The 17,183-nt window shown below is 37.2% G+C and overlaps 1 protein-coding gene across 3 annotated transcripts in view; it reads right to left on the bottom strand.

Moving 5' to 3' along the window:
- DIAPH3 (diaphanous related formin 3) overlaps positions 1 to 17,183 on the bottom strand; it is a 479,703-nt gene that overhangs the window by 243,015 nt on the left and 219,505 nt on the right. For all 3 annotated transcript variants that reach the window (XM_084876736.1, XM_084876737.1, XM_084876738.1), the window contains 3 exons: positions 15,176 to 15,271; positions 7,219 to 7,313; positions 1,095 to 1,196 (listed from right to left, as the gene is read on the bottom strand). In XM_084876736.1, coding sequence (XP_084732862.1) covers positions 1,095 to 1,196; positions 7,219 to 7,313; positions 15,176 to 15,271 — 293 coding nt within the window. The remainder of the gene's footprint in view (positions 1 to 1,094; positions 1,197 to 7,218; positions 7,314 to 15,175; positions 15,272 to 17,183) is intronic.

Below are 17,183 nucleotides of genomic sequence, written 5' to 3'. Positions count from 1 at the left end.
TAATAGGAAATAAAGCAAACAAGAAAATACAAGATGGGGGGGGAGGGGAGAGTAGCCTGAAGAATTGGATAAAAAAATTAAAAAGCATTTTTGCAAATATAGTAAGCTAGAAAGTTTTATAATTAAAAAAACTATGAAAGGAAAAACCCTGTCTTTTCTATTCTGTGTTTTACTCAGAGTTTTGTGAACTTGGGTGACAAGAGTTAGGAGGAGGTAGTAAAGAGAGGGCTGAGTAGAATGGATTTATGAAGAGACACTAAGGAATTTTAGAGCAAATGCCTGCAAAATATGGTGTGAAGACATAGTCCTTTAGTCAACCCAAATTTTCAAAATTTTATCAAATGCAAATTCACCATGTCCCTGGAGGTTAGTAATAACATAAATGAAGAAAAAAATAAATAAATAACCATATAATAAAAATGAAATACTATTTTAAAGTATCATCATGATAACTGAGTATATAACCAACCTCAAAATGGTGATTTAATGGTAGGAGAAAAGAGCTGGAGAAAAAAAAAACTTGATAAAAATCTTAATTTTAAGTTGCAACACAGCTAATACATAACATTGGCAACTTATCTCACCTCTTCAGACCCCAACTTCTATAAATAGAAAGCTGGAACAAGAAGATTATCAAGGTTTCTGAAGATTTTTTAAATGTATTCATTTTTCAATCTCATTGCTAAAAACCAAACCAAAACAAAACAAAATTTATTTGTAATTTCAAATCTAAACTATGAGATGAATTGGAGTGAGTGATTAGAACCAGAAACTGAAACTACTCTTGCAATATGTTGGAATACATAGTTCTAGAATAAGTCATAATTTTCATTTTACATTTTGACATCAAATAGAGAATGTGAAAGCATGTATATACTTTTTAAAGACTTTTTGGATTTTATTAAGGCTAGAATTCCAATACATATTTTAAATCAAGATAATTTCCCATAAATATCCTTAGGTTAAAAATAAATGGGCATTAAAGGTTTTTGAGTAATAATGATGAGAAAAACTTTACATTTTCTTTCCTGTTTTCCACAGTATTAATTATTTTAAAATCCCCTCAAAAGAGAGTTAACACTAAGAGTACTCACCACAACAGCAAACTGTTCTGGTTCACTTAAGTTGTTATAATCACTCTTGAACTGAGACAGTGAATTTAATTGTTCTTGATCAGGAAGATGCTTTAATAAGTTCTAAAAATGAAAACCAAAAGAAAATATCTTCAACAAATGTGCTTCTTGAATTCTAGGTAAATTTATTAATAAACTCTGGGATTAAAATCAGTAAAAAAGTTAATCTTTAGTTGTATTTCTAGGTAACCTCCCTGTTATGCAAAGCCTTAAGCTGTATTCTCTGCATCTTGAAAGCAATTTCCTTCTTCTCTATCCAGCGTTATTATATATTCAAATCAAGCACTACTGAATGTTTATTTGATTAGCTGTATAATTGAGAAAGAAGAACTCAACCTATACCAAAGAAACAGCTTTCTCACCTGGATAAATGTGATCAATTACATTTCAGCTTTAGGGAATTAAACGTCAGAGATTTCAGGCGAAGCCAAACATATTTTAACACTTCACTTACAGGAATAAAAGAAATTATCATATTGCTACTAAATGGCAAGGAAAAGAATCAAAAAGAAATCAAGAAAATTTTAATGACAGTTCTTGCAACATTTAACCAGTATGAATATGATTTTAATAATAGAAATAAAGATACCTAAAACAAAGACAAAGTAATTCTTCTGATGTGAAAGAACATTTAAAAAAGCACTGAAGACAAAGAATGATATACCTTGCAGATAAAAGCAAAAACATATACAGATCCTTAAGTGCCTGTGGCTGTAATGCCCTTTGCTTCTGTTATCTGCAGTGTAGAAATCACAGATTCCTGTGGTCATTCTGATTCCTTGTCCAGGCACAGCCTTTCCCAAGCCACACATACAGAAAAAAGAAATACTCCAATGGAGTATTTCCTTGTTAAAACTTAAATGATTACATAATCTTTTGGACAAATGCTATATAGATCCTTCTGTGTCCAAATATAATTGGCTATAACAATGTTATAACAAGTTAGAATATTGATAATAAAATTAAGAAAAGGAAGAAAAAAAAGTGGTTGGTGATCACAATCCCAAATTATAGTATCAGTATATTCTGTGCAAGCCCAAATTCAAGTACAAATTTAAATTAAGCCTATATCATGCTATACATATTAATGGGGGACTAAATCCCCAAAGGTGTTATTAGTTAAAAATAATGTTAGAAAATATTATATATCAAAGTAGTTAAACCAAAGAACAAGTTTTTGACTCACTGTGTATCTTTGAATAAAAACTTGGTTGGCTGGCCAAAAACAAATAAAAAGTCACAATTTAAGATCATCCCTAAAAAACATAGTCACTATTCACACTACCAGCTGAATAAAAACATACAAGTAGTATATGATCTTTCCACATAAATAGAAATTTCTCCTAGAAGAAATGCCTGAGACCAAAAAACTAAATGATATTTTCTTTTAATCATTCTAGTTGACAGCTGGATTATTTTAATTATTTATTACATCAGGCTTCTAAATTTCTCCAGCATTCTGTAACCATCCAATCCCCCTGAATATTTTTAGTTAATATATAATTAAATTTTAATATCTTATCAGAAATGTATTAATTTTTCACTTCAGTATTTTTGCTTTCCAACGTAATAAAACTATGTGATTTGCAAGAGCACACCCCCAACCTAGCTGTGTGTCTCCCAATACACTTCACAAATCCCAAGATTCTATCAAACTAAACTCTCCACAGTTGTCCACACACCGCCAGTATTTCCCTCACAGCTCAGGGTTTTATAACTGCCAGAATAACTGCCCTCACTACTTTACTCATTCAGACCTCTGGCCTTTTCCACATCTACACTGTGTTCAACCTTCAAGTGCCCTTATCTATACACACACCGGGCATTCCCCTCACATACCATGTATCATAAATCAACTATGTTTGTTTTGTATTTTTATTTTATACTAGTGCCCAGTGCATAAGTTTGTGCACATTGAAAGGAAATTAATTAGAAGGTGGCCGGCGGGTAGGATGGGGCGAGACAGGCTGGACATGCCCTGGAGCCAACATCCTGTGGTCCCTCCCAGGCTGGCCGCACCTGGGTGGCACTGCAGCTCAAAGGGCATCTGCTATCATCATAGCTCAGCAGTAAACCAGATTTGGAGCTTTCAGTGCCTCAACAACATAACCTATGGCCAAAGGTGGAATTAAGGGATGTCTAATTCCGGGGTGCATCACCTGAGGACCGCTGCTGTAAAGTCATCGCAGCTCAGCAGCTCCTGCTTTGAGGATCTGCCCCCTTGTGGTCAGTGCGCATCATACAGTCAGATGGTTGATTACGTAATATATATATAATCATCACCCTTGCCACACTATCAATTCCAAAAATGTTAAGTCTGTTTCTGATTGAGCCTAACAGAGTGCCCTGCACATGGTGATGGGCATGCAAACACAAACACACACACCCACACACGCACACACACACGCACACACCTAAATCTGCAGTAATAAAAGAGAAAGATAAAAATTGACCGAACCTTTGTGACACCCACCAGCCAATCAGGAGTAGCAATTAACCCAACAAAGATGGTGGGTTAATTTGCACATATAGGTACTGAGTGGCCAGGGGCAGGGTGGCATGCTTGCATTGTCGCCATGGTGACGATACAGGCATTTCACACTGCCCAAGTTGCTCAGGGCCTCTGGGCAGCATGAGAAGGCAGGGCCAGAGAGGAAAGAGGTGGTTCAGGGGCCAGAGCAAAGATGTGGCCCTGGGGCTGGATCAGAAAGGGGGTGCCAGCAGCCAGGGAAAGGAAGGCCCATTCTTACACAAAGCTTCGTGCATTGGGCTCTAGTAAATTAATAAAAGACTGATGGGACAAATGTAAATGGGTAAAGAATGAGGTGGGAAAATGACATCAATACTGGCATCTTTTTATGTATGAATAAACTAATACAAACACACCAAAGTGAAATCAGGATAGTGAACAAAACCTACCAAATGATGATTATTAAAAAGCAATGCTCTTTCCATGCCCTGTTCAGAATATTTTTAAATAAAAAAACGAGACTTCAAGTACCATGAGATTAATTACTATATAAAGACTTGGCATATGTCCAAACTAAAGTTTTAGACTTTAAATTCATTAAGATTAGTTTTATATTATCAAGTATGGTAGGCAGAATAATGACTCAACCTCCCCCAAAATGTCCATATGTAATCCCCAGAACCTCTGAAAATATTAGTTTCAGCTGACCTTAAAATAGGGAGATTATCCTGGATCATCTGGGTGTACTCAATGCAATCATAAAGGTCTTTACAAGTGGAAGAGGGAGACAGAACCACCAAGTGAGAGGGAGATATAACAATGAAAGAAAGGAACAGAGAGAGGCAACATTGCTGTCTTGGAAGGTGAAGAAAGGTGCTGAGGAGCATGGAAGGAGTCAGCTATGAGGAACTGGAAAAGAAAATAACAAACAAGAAAAATTCTCTCTCTCTCTCTCTCTCTCTCTCTCTCTCTCTCTCTCTCCCTCCCTCCCTCCCTCCCTCCCTCCCTCCCTCCCTCTCTCTTTCCCCCTCCCTCCCTTCCTCCCTCCCTCTCTTCCTTAAAGCCTATGGGAAGAAATTCAAGCCTGCCAACACCTTGACAGTAAGACCCAGGCCAGACTTCTGGTCTATAGAAAAGTAAGATAGTATACAATACATTCATATAATTTTAAGCCACTAAATTTGTTGTAAATTATTATAGTAGTAATTATTATATATAATATATATATATATATTACTACTATAATTAATATATATATATTATATATATATAATAGCAGTGAAGTGTAAAGACTGACTGCGTAACAACCAGATCACGGATCAGCAGAAGGGTGGGGCAGTGAGCAACAAGTGAGTGGTGGAGAGCTACAGGAGTGGACAGGGCAGCAAGCTTTGAAGGGGGAACACAGGTGGAAGGAGCTACAGGAGGGTGGGGCAGTGAGGGGAGAGCTACTGGAGCGGTGGTGAGCTACTGGTACATGGGGATTCATGAGCAGGACTACTAGTTTATTAATAAATTATATGGAAGTTAATGTTTTTTGAGTACAAATTTCAATGCAAATACTTTTTTTCATCTCTACAAAACAAAAGTCACATGATCATCCAAACCATTTGTGTAAGCAAGTTAGAAACAACTCCATAAATATTTAACAAATGCATCAAAAAACTATGAACATGATTTAAATAAAAAAATTTTCTTTAAGGAACTTGGAATCAATTAAGAACAAGGCACATATGCAATCAACAATAACAAAGACAGCCGAAACTGGTTTGGCTCAGTGGATAGAGCGTCGGTCTGCAGACTGAGGGGGTCTCAGGTTTGATTCAAGTCAAGGGCATGTACATTGGTTGTGGGCACATCCCTAGTAGAGGGTGTGCAGGAGGCAGCTGGTTGATGTTTCTCTCTCATTTATGTTTCTAACTCTCTATCTCTCTCTCTCCCTCTCTGTAAGAAATCAATGGAATATATTTTTTTTAAAAGGAAAAAGAAAAAAAAAGAAAAAAGACAATGTTCTAGTAAAAAGAAATGGCTAGAGAAAAAGCATTGCTGAATTAGGTAATTTATGTCTCAGAGACTCATAGCAGAAATCACTAATGGGATTACAAACTCCACATTTAGGAGACAAGAGAAGATAGGCAAGAACAGGTCCTAAGGTTACCATTTCCTGATTAATTAAAGTGTCTAGAATAATTTTAATGACTTGTTGACACTAACAAATAATCCTTGTTTTCTTTTCACTCCTAAAACATCATTACCCTTCCATTATAAAATATAAGATAGTAAACTAAAGGTATCATCCTCTGGCTATATAATTTGTGATTTGATTCTTCAATTTTAAATTCTATCTATATTTGTATTATTGTTGCTTTATGTGGAATTGAGCATGTAACTTTGGTACCCCACTAGCATTCCATAAATAATAGTGTGAATACAAATCATTTTAAAAATCTTCCAGCCTTCTGAACGAATTCAGAACACTATGCAAACTATCTGTAGTATGCATAAGAGCACAAATGACCCTAGTAGGGATTGTCAATAAGGTTACTCTGAAATAAAAATAAATCTCCCTTAACCTTATCTATAATAATAAAAGTGAAATATGCTAATTTGAACCAGACATCATTCCTTTAGGACAAAGCTGCAGCTGGGGGGCCGGGGCCAAAACCCTGGCATGAATTTCATGTATCGGGCCTCTAGTCTATAATAATAAAGGGTAATATGCAAATTGGTCAGGACGCCCTCACAGTAATGACTGAACAGCAGGCTGCATGGGGCGACAAGGTCGGCAGGGGTGTTAGTGAGGGATGACCAAATGACTGAACAGCAGGCTGTGTGGGGCAACCAGGAAAGCATGAGGGGACAGTTGGGGGCCACCAGGCTGGCATGGGGCTGTGAGGGGCAACCAGGCCAGTGGGGGAGTGGGTTAATTGTTGGCCACCAGGCCAGCAAGGGAGCAGTTGGGGGCAACCAATCCTGCGGGGATTGGGAGACAGTGAGGGGCAACCAGGCTGGCGAGGGGGGACAGTTGGGGGCAACCAGGCCAGGAAACGGGGACAGTTAGGGACAATCAGGCTGGCAGGTGGAGGCAGTTGAGGGTGGCCAGGCCAGCAGGGGGTGCAGTTGGGGGTGACCAGAATGGCAGGCAGGTGAGCAGTTAGGAGCCAGTAGTCCTGAGTTGTGAGAGGGTTGTCCAACTGCTGTTTTATTGCACTAGGCCTCTAGTATTAAATAATAACACAACATTAGAAGACACAAATGCCTAAGAAAAACTCTAAAACACTCTAAACTATTATACAAATAAATTTAAATTAACATATTACTAGTTTTAACTGTAACAAAAACAAAAATGTAAAATTAAACAATCTGACATTCAGAAAAGTCATTTAAAATAATTGAAATGTAATTATTTTGATAGCATTATATTTAGTTTGCAGTTAAAAGAACATTCAGAGTTTTATCTCCTGGCAATGCAGAAGTTATGGTAAAACTAATTATGTAGCAATGATTTTCCAGTTGAATGATTTGGTTTAAGAATTTTGCTTCACTTACAGTTTTCTGTTTAATGAGAAGCTTGCAATGAAATATTGGAACTTAAGCTCTCTGCTTCTTGTTTACCTGAATCATAGACTCTGCCAACTGTGTTTCATCCACTTCCAATATCATCATTTTGATTTCTTCGTATGGCACTCGGAAAGAGCTCAGGAAGATTGCTAAAAGGAGGGAATTAGTTCATAATGAATAAGGTTGAGAAAAGAGTTTGAGATATAGTTCTATATGTAAATTCAAAAACAATTCATAAAATGAGATATTTAAAAACATTTAATAAAATTACTGTGGGGGAAACTTTCATTAGCACAATTTATACTTTTCCAGTTTAAGACGGGGGTTTAAATAATAGTACTATATTTTATGCTGATTTCTATGTTGATTTTTAATGATTAGTTATTAGCTTATCATAGGAATGGTGTCAATTTTCAAATGATTAAAATGAAATATGTTTGGTTCACTATAAAATATCACATTATAAAGAAAAGAACCATAAAACCCCAAGATGTGCGTGTAATATTTGTACTAGAAACATGTATGTTTTTAGCTTGTATATTTTCTAGCCCTACTAAACAGTTCAGAAAAAAAAAATTTATAAATTTTTATTGAGTTCAAAGAGTAAAAGAAAGAGAGAGAGAGATAGAAACATCAATGATAAGAGAGAATCATTGATCGGCTGCCTACTGCATGCCCCTTACTAGGGCATGTGCTTGCAACCCCAGCACATGCCCCGATCAGGAATGGAACTGTGATTTCCTGGTTCATAGGTCAACACTTAACCACTGACCCATACCAGCTGGGTGGAGAAAAAATATTATAACGAAACTGCTAAGCAGGGCATTAACACTTTTATAAGTTATAATACTTTACTGTTCAGCCATTATGCCAGAGTACTAGCCATTGCATGTAACTAAAACTTAAATGTCCAATATTAGAAAATAAATTTTCATTGAAAACTATCCAAGTAAATTATATGGGATAATGTTATTACCTAAAATTTCAATTATTATGTACTTTATTTTTGATACCTCAGATATCTACTGTTAAAACACAATGATCTCAAAAGCTACTGATGTATATAAGATATTTTCACAGCATTAGATTTAATGCAATGCTGTTCTCCCCCTATTCTATTTTTGTGTTGTTTCTTCTCTCCAGTGATAGGTGTCACTTTTTGAACATACTCAGGAATTGCTAACCACTAGCCAACTAATTTATTTTATATAATGCTTATATCATTTTGTAGTTTTCAATGTTTTTATTGATTTTAGAAGGACAAGGAAGGAGGGAAAAGCGGGAGGGAGGAAAGGAAGGAGTGAGGGATTTATTGGTTACCTCCTATATTGAGGACCAAACCCAAATCCTGGATATGTATCCTGACCAGGAATAGAGCCTGGGACCTTTCAGTGTACAGGACAGTGCTCAACCAACTGAGCCACACTGGGTAGGGCAGTAAATATTTTAAAAAAAGGACACTACTTTTCATAAATACTCAGAAAATGTGATCTACATCTTTCTTGGAGGAAGGCTGTATTCCAGATTCCTGAGGTTACCATGTAGCATCTACAGCTAAAAAACAAAGCACCATCTATGTTTTTATCACTAGCTTCATTCACACATTTCAGAAATAGTCATAAGTCTGGTATAACAGTGTTATAAATTATCTATAAAACATGAATATATGCAATCCTTAATATCCCAAGAACAAGGTGGAATAAAGGATCTAAATGATATTGTAATAGAGAGAGATTAATGTAATTATTAAAGAATACTCCCATGGTAGACATTAAAAAGTACAAAAATATGACAAATAATAATTACTATTTTGTAAGTGGAATTAAATAATTTATGGCAAGGTAATAAAATCTAAATGTGAACATCATGTACAAAACTAACAGATTGCATATGATTATAAAGTTAAATGTAAATAGTAACAACAGAAAGGATACTAAAAGAAAATTAGCATGACAAATTAGATCTTTTATGGTAAAAGACTTCTTAATCTTAAAAAAAACAATGAAAGACATATGCAAAGATTGATATCTGTCAACAGGAGAGAAAAACACTAATGGCAAAAGACTTGAAGCAATTAAAAAGCAAGGAAGCTGGGAAGATAATCCTGCTTCAAAATTCACAGAGCACTTGTTTATCTTCACTTAGCATACCATGAGGTCTAAAGAGGAAAATGGGTAAAATGTGTATAAACTCAGTTAAAAGAATAAGAAAAAAATGGCCAAAATAAATGTAACATGCTAAACCTCAGGAATAAGCAAACTTAGAAAACAAATTGTTAAAACATAATCTAAATTGAAAATTGAGTAAGATTAATAAGAATCCTTAAAAGTATTAAATCATTATTTCCATTTGAGAAAATGGAAATTCCACTCAAGAAATCTAGTCTATGGAAACAACAACAAAATATAGAGAAGGTTATACCATTAAATAGTAGTAATAAAAAGCACAGAATTCCTCTAAGGCATAATATAGTATTGAGAGAGAAAGAAATTATAGTTTTACATTTCAGGCAATAGAGCAGAGAGATGCTTACAAAAGAGAAGGAGATATAAAAATATATATTTTTAATCTTAAAAGGAAATGCATTTCTGAGCTCTCCTGAAAGTAAGAAAAGCAGAAATCCTAAGAGAAAATAACTAAAGAAATGAAAGAAAAGTTTGAAACATGGGGCAGGAACAAAAGACATTACTAAAAAGAAACAAAAAGATTTAATGAAACAATATGGAATTTTTAGAAATCATATGTATAAATAAACTAATAAAATTACAAATTGAACATATGAAATATACATCATTAGATAACAAAGAAAATATATTACATGAAAGACTGCAAAAAAGGTATTTAAAGTGTAAAATAAAGAGATGGAAAAATACAAGTTTATGAGATATAAAAGATTAGTAATGATACCTAAAAAATATGTACTTAGAGTTCCAAAAGGAAACCAGAAAAGAATAGGAAAGGATCATATATGAACAGAAAATATCAGATAATCTTCCAGAATTACAGATACACAGAACATCAGATCAAGAAGGCTCAAAAAAACTCAAAGATAATAAAAACTTAAAAATATTAAAAGCCACACTAGATAGTTCCTTATAAAACATCAAGCATTTGGGAGGTCATATATTGAGAACATTCAAACACTAATGGTGGCAAAGTAAAACAGTACATCACAGAACAGGTATATATTTAAGTAGGGCCACCATACATCTCTAGAGCAGGGGTGGGGAACTTTTTTTTTCTGCCAAGGGCCATTTGGATATTTATAACATCATTCTCAGGCCACACAAAATTATCAAATTAAAAATTAGTTTGTTCTATTTGGTCAAACATTTAATTAACCTGCCCCTAATGCTTTGGCAGGGCCAGACCAAATGATTTTGAGGGCCTTACAGGCCCACTGGACGGATGTACCCCACCCATGCTCTAGAGCACATGTGTCAAACACAAGGCCCGGGGGCCAAATCCAGCCCTCCAGGCCTTGCAATGTGGCCCGCACCACGCTGTCATCACTGCACTCCGCTGTCAGTTTATGACATTGTCAGTTTATGACATTGTCAGTTTATGACTGTTCAGTAAACCATTCGGCCCGCGATTTAGGCTGGATTTTAGATTTTGGCCCCTTCTCTGGCCCCTTGAGTTCGACACCCCTACTCTAGAGACAGACACAGTAAATATTTTACCAGTTGTGAGCCACACAGTCTCTGTCACAGCTTCTCAACTCTGCTATTATAGCACAAAGGCAGCCATAACAATGTGTAAATAAATATGCTGGTTAAGTTCCAATAAAACCTTGTTCAAAAAAACGGGCAACAAATAAGATTTGGCTGAAAATCCATAGTATGCCACTCCCTGCCTTAGAAACACCAAAAATTGGGGAACCCACATTCAACCAAGCACTGAAAGAATAAAGTATGATATTCAAAGTTTACTCTGCAGATATACTTTATTCCTTTTCTTTCTTCTATATTTATAATTCATTCACTACTTCCAGATGTTATTCTATAACTAAAAGAGCATGCATATTAAATGCACTATTTAGAAGAATTGAACTAGTTTTTTAATAGTTTATTAATAAATTATTTTGTGGAAAACATTTATTATAACTAAGAGCAAAAAATATACAAAAGGGTTGAAAAATGGCCTAATACAAAACACACTATTCAGAATATAGCACAGATCTTATTTATAATGTTTAAAAGTTGCTGAGAATAATATGAAACTCAATTAAAGCCTCCAAAAGACTCATTAAAATTAATATTTTTACTAACATGCATCTTATCCTTCAAAATGTGATTATACAGATCCCAATGGGAAGCTTTGAGCCAGTGAAGGAGTGTAAAGTGTGCAGATTTTGGAACCAGTCACATGTTTCCTGCAAGGGACCTTATAAATATTTAAACCTTTATGCTAATTTGTAGTTTCCTTTCTTTACAGCTCTACCACCCCCTCCAAAAAGTCGATAAAGCATAAGAACCTTGCAGGACTCCTGAGCCACCTCGTGATCCTGAAGTGGCTGGAATTTTATCTTTTATGCGAGGCCCAGAGACTTTGCCAAAAACCTTGTAAACAAAAAATACAGGGAACCTAACCCACCTTTAAATAAACAGGTATATAAGTGGGTGATTTTAGATCCTTTTCTCAAAATTCTATAGAATATTTCTGTTAAGAAAAATCTTTAAAAATTATCTTGGATTTCTAAATGACTAGAGTCCTGTAACTATCATAATACTCTCTTCTCAGAATTTAGTATCTCAAAAGACTGAATTTCATAGACAAAAAAAAAAAAAAAAAACAGCTGTGAATCAAACTATGATTACTGAAAAAACTTTAAGAAATTAAAATCTTGCTGAAACTGGTTTGGCTCAGTGGTAGAGCGTCGGTCTGTGGACTGAAAGGTCCCAGGTTCGATTCCAGTCAAGGGCATGTATATACATTGGTTGCGGGCACATCCCCGGTAGGGGGTGTGCAAGAGGCAGCTGGTCGATGTTTCTCTCTCATCGACGTTTCTAACTCTCTCTCCCTCTCCCTTCTTCTCTGTAAAAAATCAATAAAATATATTTTAAAAAAAAAGAAATTAAAATCTTGAAAGAGGCACCTAATGCTGCTTAAACTTAAATCATGACATTTGTTGCAATCAGAGAGGGCAAGAACAATACTAGTATGGATTACATCCTAACATAACACAGTCTGAATACTGAACCTTTTGATCTTATACTTTAAAACATGATTAGTAATTATATGAATGGATACATATTTTCTAACTGAAGCAAACAAAATAGTACCCTGCTTTATTACAAAGTAATTTTGTTATCTCTAAATAGGAATCGATATAACATATACCTATTGGAAATTTTCAAAATGAGTCATCTTATTCATGTTCTACACCAACCAGACTGTCCTACCTACAATGTTAGCACTACTACCTATCTTGTGGGCTGTGGTAAGAACTAAGAGCCTAATACACACTAGCACATAAAGGTAATCACTATTAAAATTAAACTTGAAATACTTTTCAACACATTCTATAATCTACATATGTAATCTATATATATAAAAGCCTAGTGATGGAATGGCAGAACAACTGGAACGACAGTCACTATGACATGCACTGCAGCGGCCATCCAGCCTGACCCAAGCCTCGATTGCCCTCACCCAACCATCCATGGCCCCTACCCCCAGCTGGCCCCACCCTCGGTTGACCCCCCCACCCCGAACCTATCTGGGGCACGCTGGCCAGCCAACCACTCAAGGCCCCTCCCCCATACTAACCCACCCCTGATCAGCCTCCCCAACCCCAATCGGGGGTGGGCCGGCCGGACCCCACCTGTGCACAAATTCATGCACCAGACCTCTAGTATGTTAATAATACCAAAGAAACCTGTTCAACAAGTCACATATTCTCCTTCAAGATGAATATGTAAGCTAATTTACCATGACTGACCCATCTAAAAAGCACTCTACTCAATATTTCTTCAAGACTCATAATGAAGCTATTGATATAATCAAGACCAAGAATTTTTAATGAAGGTCATGGACAGTTTTCAAGAAAATAACCATCTCTTTCATTTCGCAGAGCACAAAACTTTTTGACATTGTCCAAGTTAATAATGCTTTAAACTGAGATGATGTTCCTTTAAAGGGAGAAATTCTGTGAAATACCTGTATTATGTAATAATCACAAAACCTATGGTGATGTAAGACAAAACAAAAACAAAAATTTATTTTTAAATCAGACTACATGTCATCACACACATCTGAAAGAGAGGGCTCTCTAACTTATGAACCTCTTATCATGATGATGAATTCCATTCTGACTGCTATTCTGGGTGAAAGACTAGAACTTCTCCCACCAGCCATTCAGTGCTTCCACACAAAAGTCACATCATCTCCACTAGCACTATCATTGGCACAAACAACTTACATGGTCTACACCTGCCTTGAAAGAGGCTGTCAAGAGCACTCAACTTGTGGCCAGAAACAAAAAAAAAAAACAAAAAACTGTAATTGCAAGCATTAATGTCTGTAGATGAATACAAGGATCTCAGCAGCCTATACTGCAGAAGAGGGATGGCCCTCCATCACAGTGACCATGAAAGGAAGTAAGTTCCAGAACTTTCACAAAAGGAATGTCAACTCTGCCTTATGCACACATGGCTTTACCTCCCTCTTTAATCAAGAACATGGATCTTTATACTCTCAACAACAAAAAATTTTTCATATTTGCTAAAAGCTTACTTAAAGTATATATATATATATATAATTGAAAGACAGGCTAAAAGACATGTCAATTGTTCATGTCTCTTTTCTTTATATCCGACCTGCACCATCAGAAAATATTATATACAGATATTATCTCAGTTCCAAACAGAACTGTATCTGATGCATATAAAGCATCAGTTAGAAATGAGTTAGAAGCAAAACTATTTGCCCTCTACTTCAACAGTAATTCAGTCAAGAAGACAATTCAATACTAAGCATTTAGCTCCCTGTACCAGTAATTAAATCTAAAATATTTCCAGTTAGTACTTTTGAGGAAAGGCTTTGAACTGTTCAGATGAAATAATGAAAGGCATTTTACTCATGATTCCTTATTTACATTAATATTCCAACCTTCTTTGTGTGTGATCAAGTACTACAAATAACAGAGATTCAGAGGATTAAAAGAAATAATCCACCACAAAATTTATTTCAAAATTTGTCGTCACTTACTTCCTTAATTATTTATATACTTGAAAAAAGAAAATTTGCCCTAGCAGGTTTGGCTCAGTGGATAGAGCCTGTGGATGAAGGGCTCTGGGTTCTATTCTAGTCAAGGGCACATGCAGGGAGTTGTGGGCTCAATCCCCAGTAGGGGGCATGTAAGACACAGCTAATCAATGTTTCTCTCTCATCATTAATGTTTCTATTTCTCTCTCCCTCTCACTTCCTCTCTGAAACTAATAAAAAATAAATTTTAAAAAAGCCGAACCCGGTTTGGCTCAGTGGTAGAGCATCGGCCTGCGGAATTAAAGGTCCCAGGTTCGATTCCTGTCAAGGGCATGTACTTTGGTTGCGGGCAAATCCCCAGTGGGGGGTGTGCAAGAAGCAGCTGGTTGATGTTTCTTTCTCATCAACATTTCTAGCTCTCTATCTCTCGCCCTTCCTCTCTGTAAAAATCAATAAAATATATTTTTAAAAAATTAAAAAAAATTTTTTAAAAAGAGAATTTAAAGGTTACATTCCTTTAAAGTTATGGAAGATATATTTTCATTCTAAACAGTTTTCTTTCATAATATGCATTTATCTTTTGAAGATTTTAAAAGGCGAAAGATTTATGCGGTCTAAAGAGAAACCAGAACATTATCTTTTGAAAATTTTAAACCATAAGTTGCCTAAAGTTATCTCTGACTTTATTATGCAAATTATTTTAAAATAACATTAAAAATAAATCAAAAAGTAAATGAAGTAATTTAAAGAAACCAGCTCTAGTACTTTTACTAATTTAATTGTATTAAAATCTTCTACTTACAAAGGTTCTGGGCAACTTTAGAATCTAGAAATTTAAGTTCTTTAATTTTTTTTTTAAGAGCTTTCTTCTCTTCAAAATCCTCCTCTTCTCTTCTCTCTGCAAAACCAAGGATAGATCCATGTTAGGGGCAGAAATGCATTCAATTGCTAAAGGGCAGGATGGGAATTTTCTATTATGAAATAATTTCAAAAAAGATAATACATTTTTAAATCACATAGTTATAACAATAATTAATAGGTATCCCAACACCTAAACTATTTTAGATAGGCACCGGTAGCTCTTATGATAGAAAAACTATTAAGATTAAATATTTAAAGGTCTAACAGGAGTAACAAAAATAAATCTAATGTACACTATGGAAACCAATCCCACTGAATGTTAGCTCATTTGAACAGTATACAAGATACAATTATAAAAAATATATATAGACTTACACTTAAGATAAGTGAAGAAATTAGCTATAAAAATGCTAAATAAAAACAGGCATACAGCTCTTTTATGTTTGATACACCATGCTTATCTATCTATAATAATAAAGGCATAATATGCTAATGAAATCTGACATTAGGACGCCCTTCTGGACGAAGCTATGGAAGCTGAGGAAGAGGTGGTTAGAGGCAATCAGGCAGGCAGGCAAGTGGTTAGGGGTGATGAGGCAGGCAGGCAGGTGAGCGGTTAGGAGCCAGTGGTCCCAGATTGCAACAGGGATGTCCCTGACTTCGAGACATTGCAGGTCGGTCTAAGGACTGCTCCCACGCCATGTGAATGAATTTTGTACACCAAGCCACTAGTCTATACATATAAAAAGCCAGCAACTGGAACGCTGTAACAACCGGTCACTAAGATGCCCACTGCGGCCAGTGAACCCAGCCAACCTTCCATTGGCCTCTCCTCCCAGCCAGTCCTGCCCCAATCAAAGCTACCACCCATGCCCCCTCAGGGCCCTTCCCCCAACCAGCCCCGTCCCCAATCGGCCCACAGCCCCTCCACCTGTTCCCCCTCCACCAGGTTCCCACCCCATCCTCCGCCTCCACCCCCACTTACCCTCCACCCCAATCCGGGGCTGGGCCCACTGGCCAATCACCCATGGCCCCTCCCCCCAGCTGGCCCAGCCCTGACCAGGCTTTACATATTCTTTCATTCAACAAAAAGAATCCTATATTTAAAAAAGGCTAATATGCAAATAGACCGAACAGTAAACAAACCGAATAACCCATTGCTATGACGTGCACTGACCACCAGAGGGCAGGAACAGAACATGGTGGGCATGGGCAGCAGGCCACAGAACATGGCGGGCATCGTCTGTGGCAGGATAGTGGAGCAGGTGAGCAGGCGTGCCAGACCAAGGCAGGGCACTGGTCACTGTCACTGGGGTGAGCCTCTGGTGGTTACTGAAAATTCTTTGCTCTTGTGCACGGAGGTCCCATCCAGAGCTCATATCTGCTGCTAGCACTGGCCCCCTCACACCTGCTGGCAGCATCCAGTGCTGGCCCCAATCGCTCAGTGCTGTCAGCGGGTGTGAGTGGCAGCTGCTGGACCTGATCACCCCTCAGGGCTTTTCCACTCCCCCCTGGTCCTGAGAGGTGTCTGGGGCCAGCAGCTGCCTCTCATACCTGCTGCGGGCACCAGAGTTGCTGCTTGCACCCACTGCCAGCACTGGCCTCGCACACACCTGCATCTGGCATCGGAGTCACTGCTCACACTCACAGCTGGTGCCCTGCACCAGTCCCAATTGCTTGGCTCCTCAGTGGGTGCCAGCAGCGGCTGCCAGTTGCAATCACCCCTCGGGGCTTCTCCACCTCCCTCTGCTCCTGATGGACAATTGGAGCAGTAGCCTCAGCTCTCACCTGCTTGACAGCACTGGCCCTGCTTGCACCTGCTGCTGGTGCTAGACCCGATCACTCCGTGCTGTCAGCAGGTGTGAGCGTGGCTGGTGCTGTTAGCGCGTAGGAATGGCAACAGTGGGAAGTGGGGCTGCCAGAAGACAAGAGACCCAAGGCTGCAGCAG

Source organism: Pipistrellus hanaki (genome assembly GCF_964339955.1).
Source record: "Pipistrellus hanaki genome assembly, chromosome: 3".
NCBI lineage: Eukaryota > Metazoa > Chordata > Mammalia > Chiroptera > Vespertilionidae > Pipistrellus > Pipistrellus hanaki.
The sequence above is the reverse complement of the archived record's forward strand: the minus strand, read 5'-3'. Positions and strand labels throughout refer to the sequence as shown.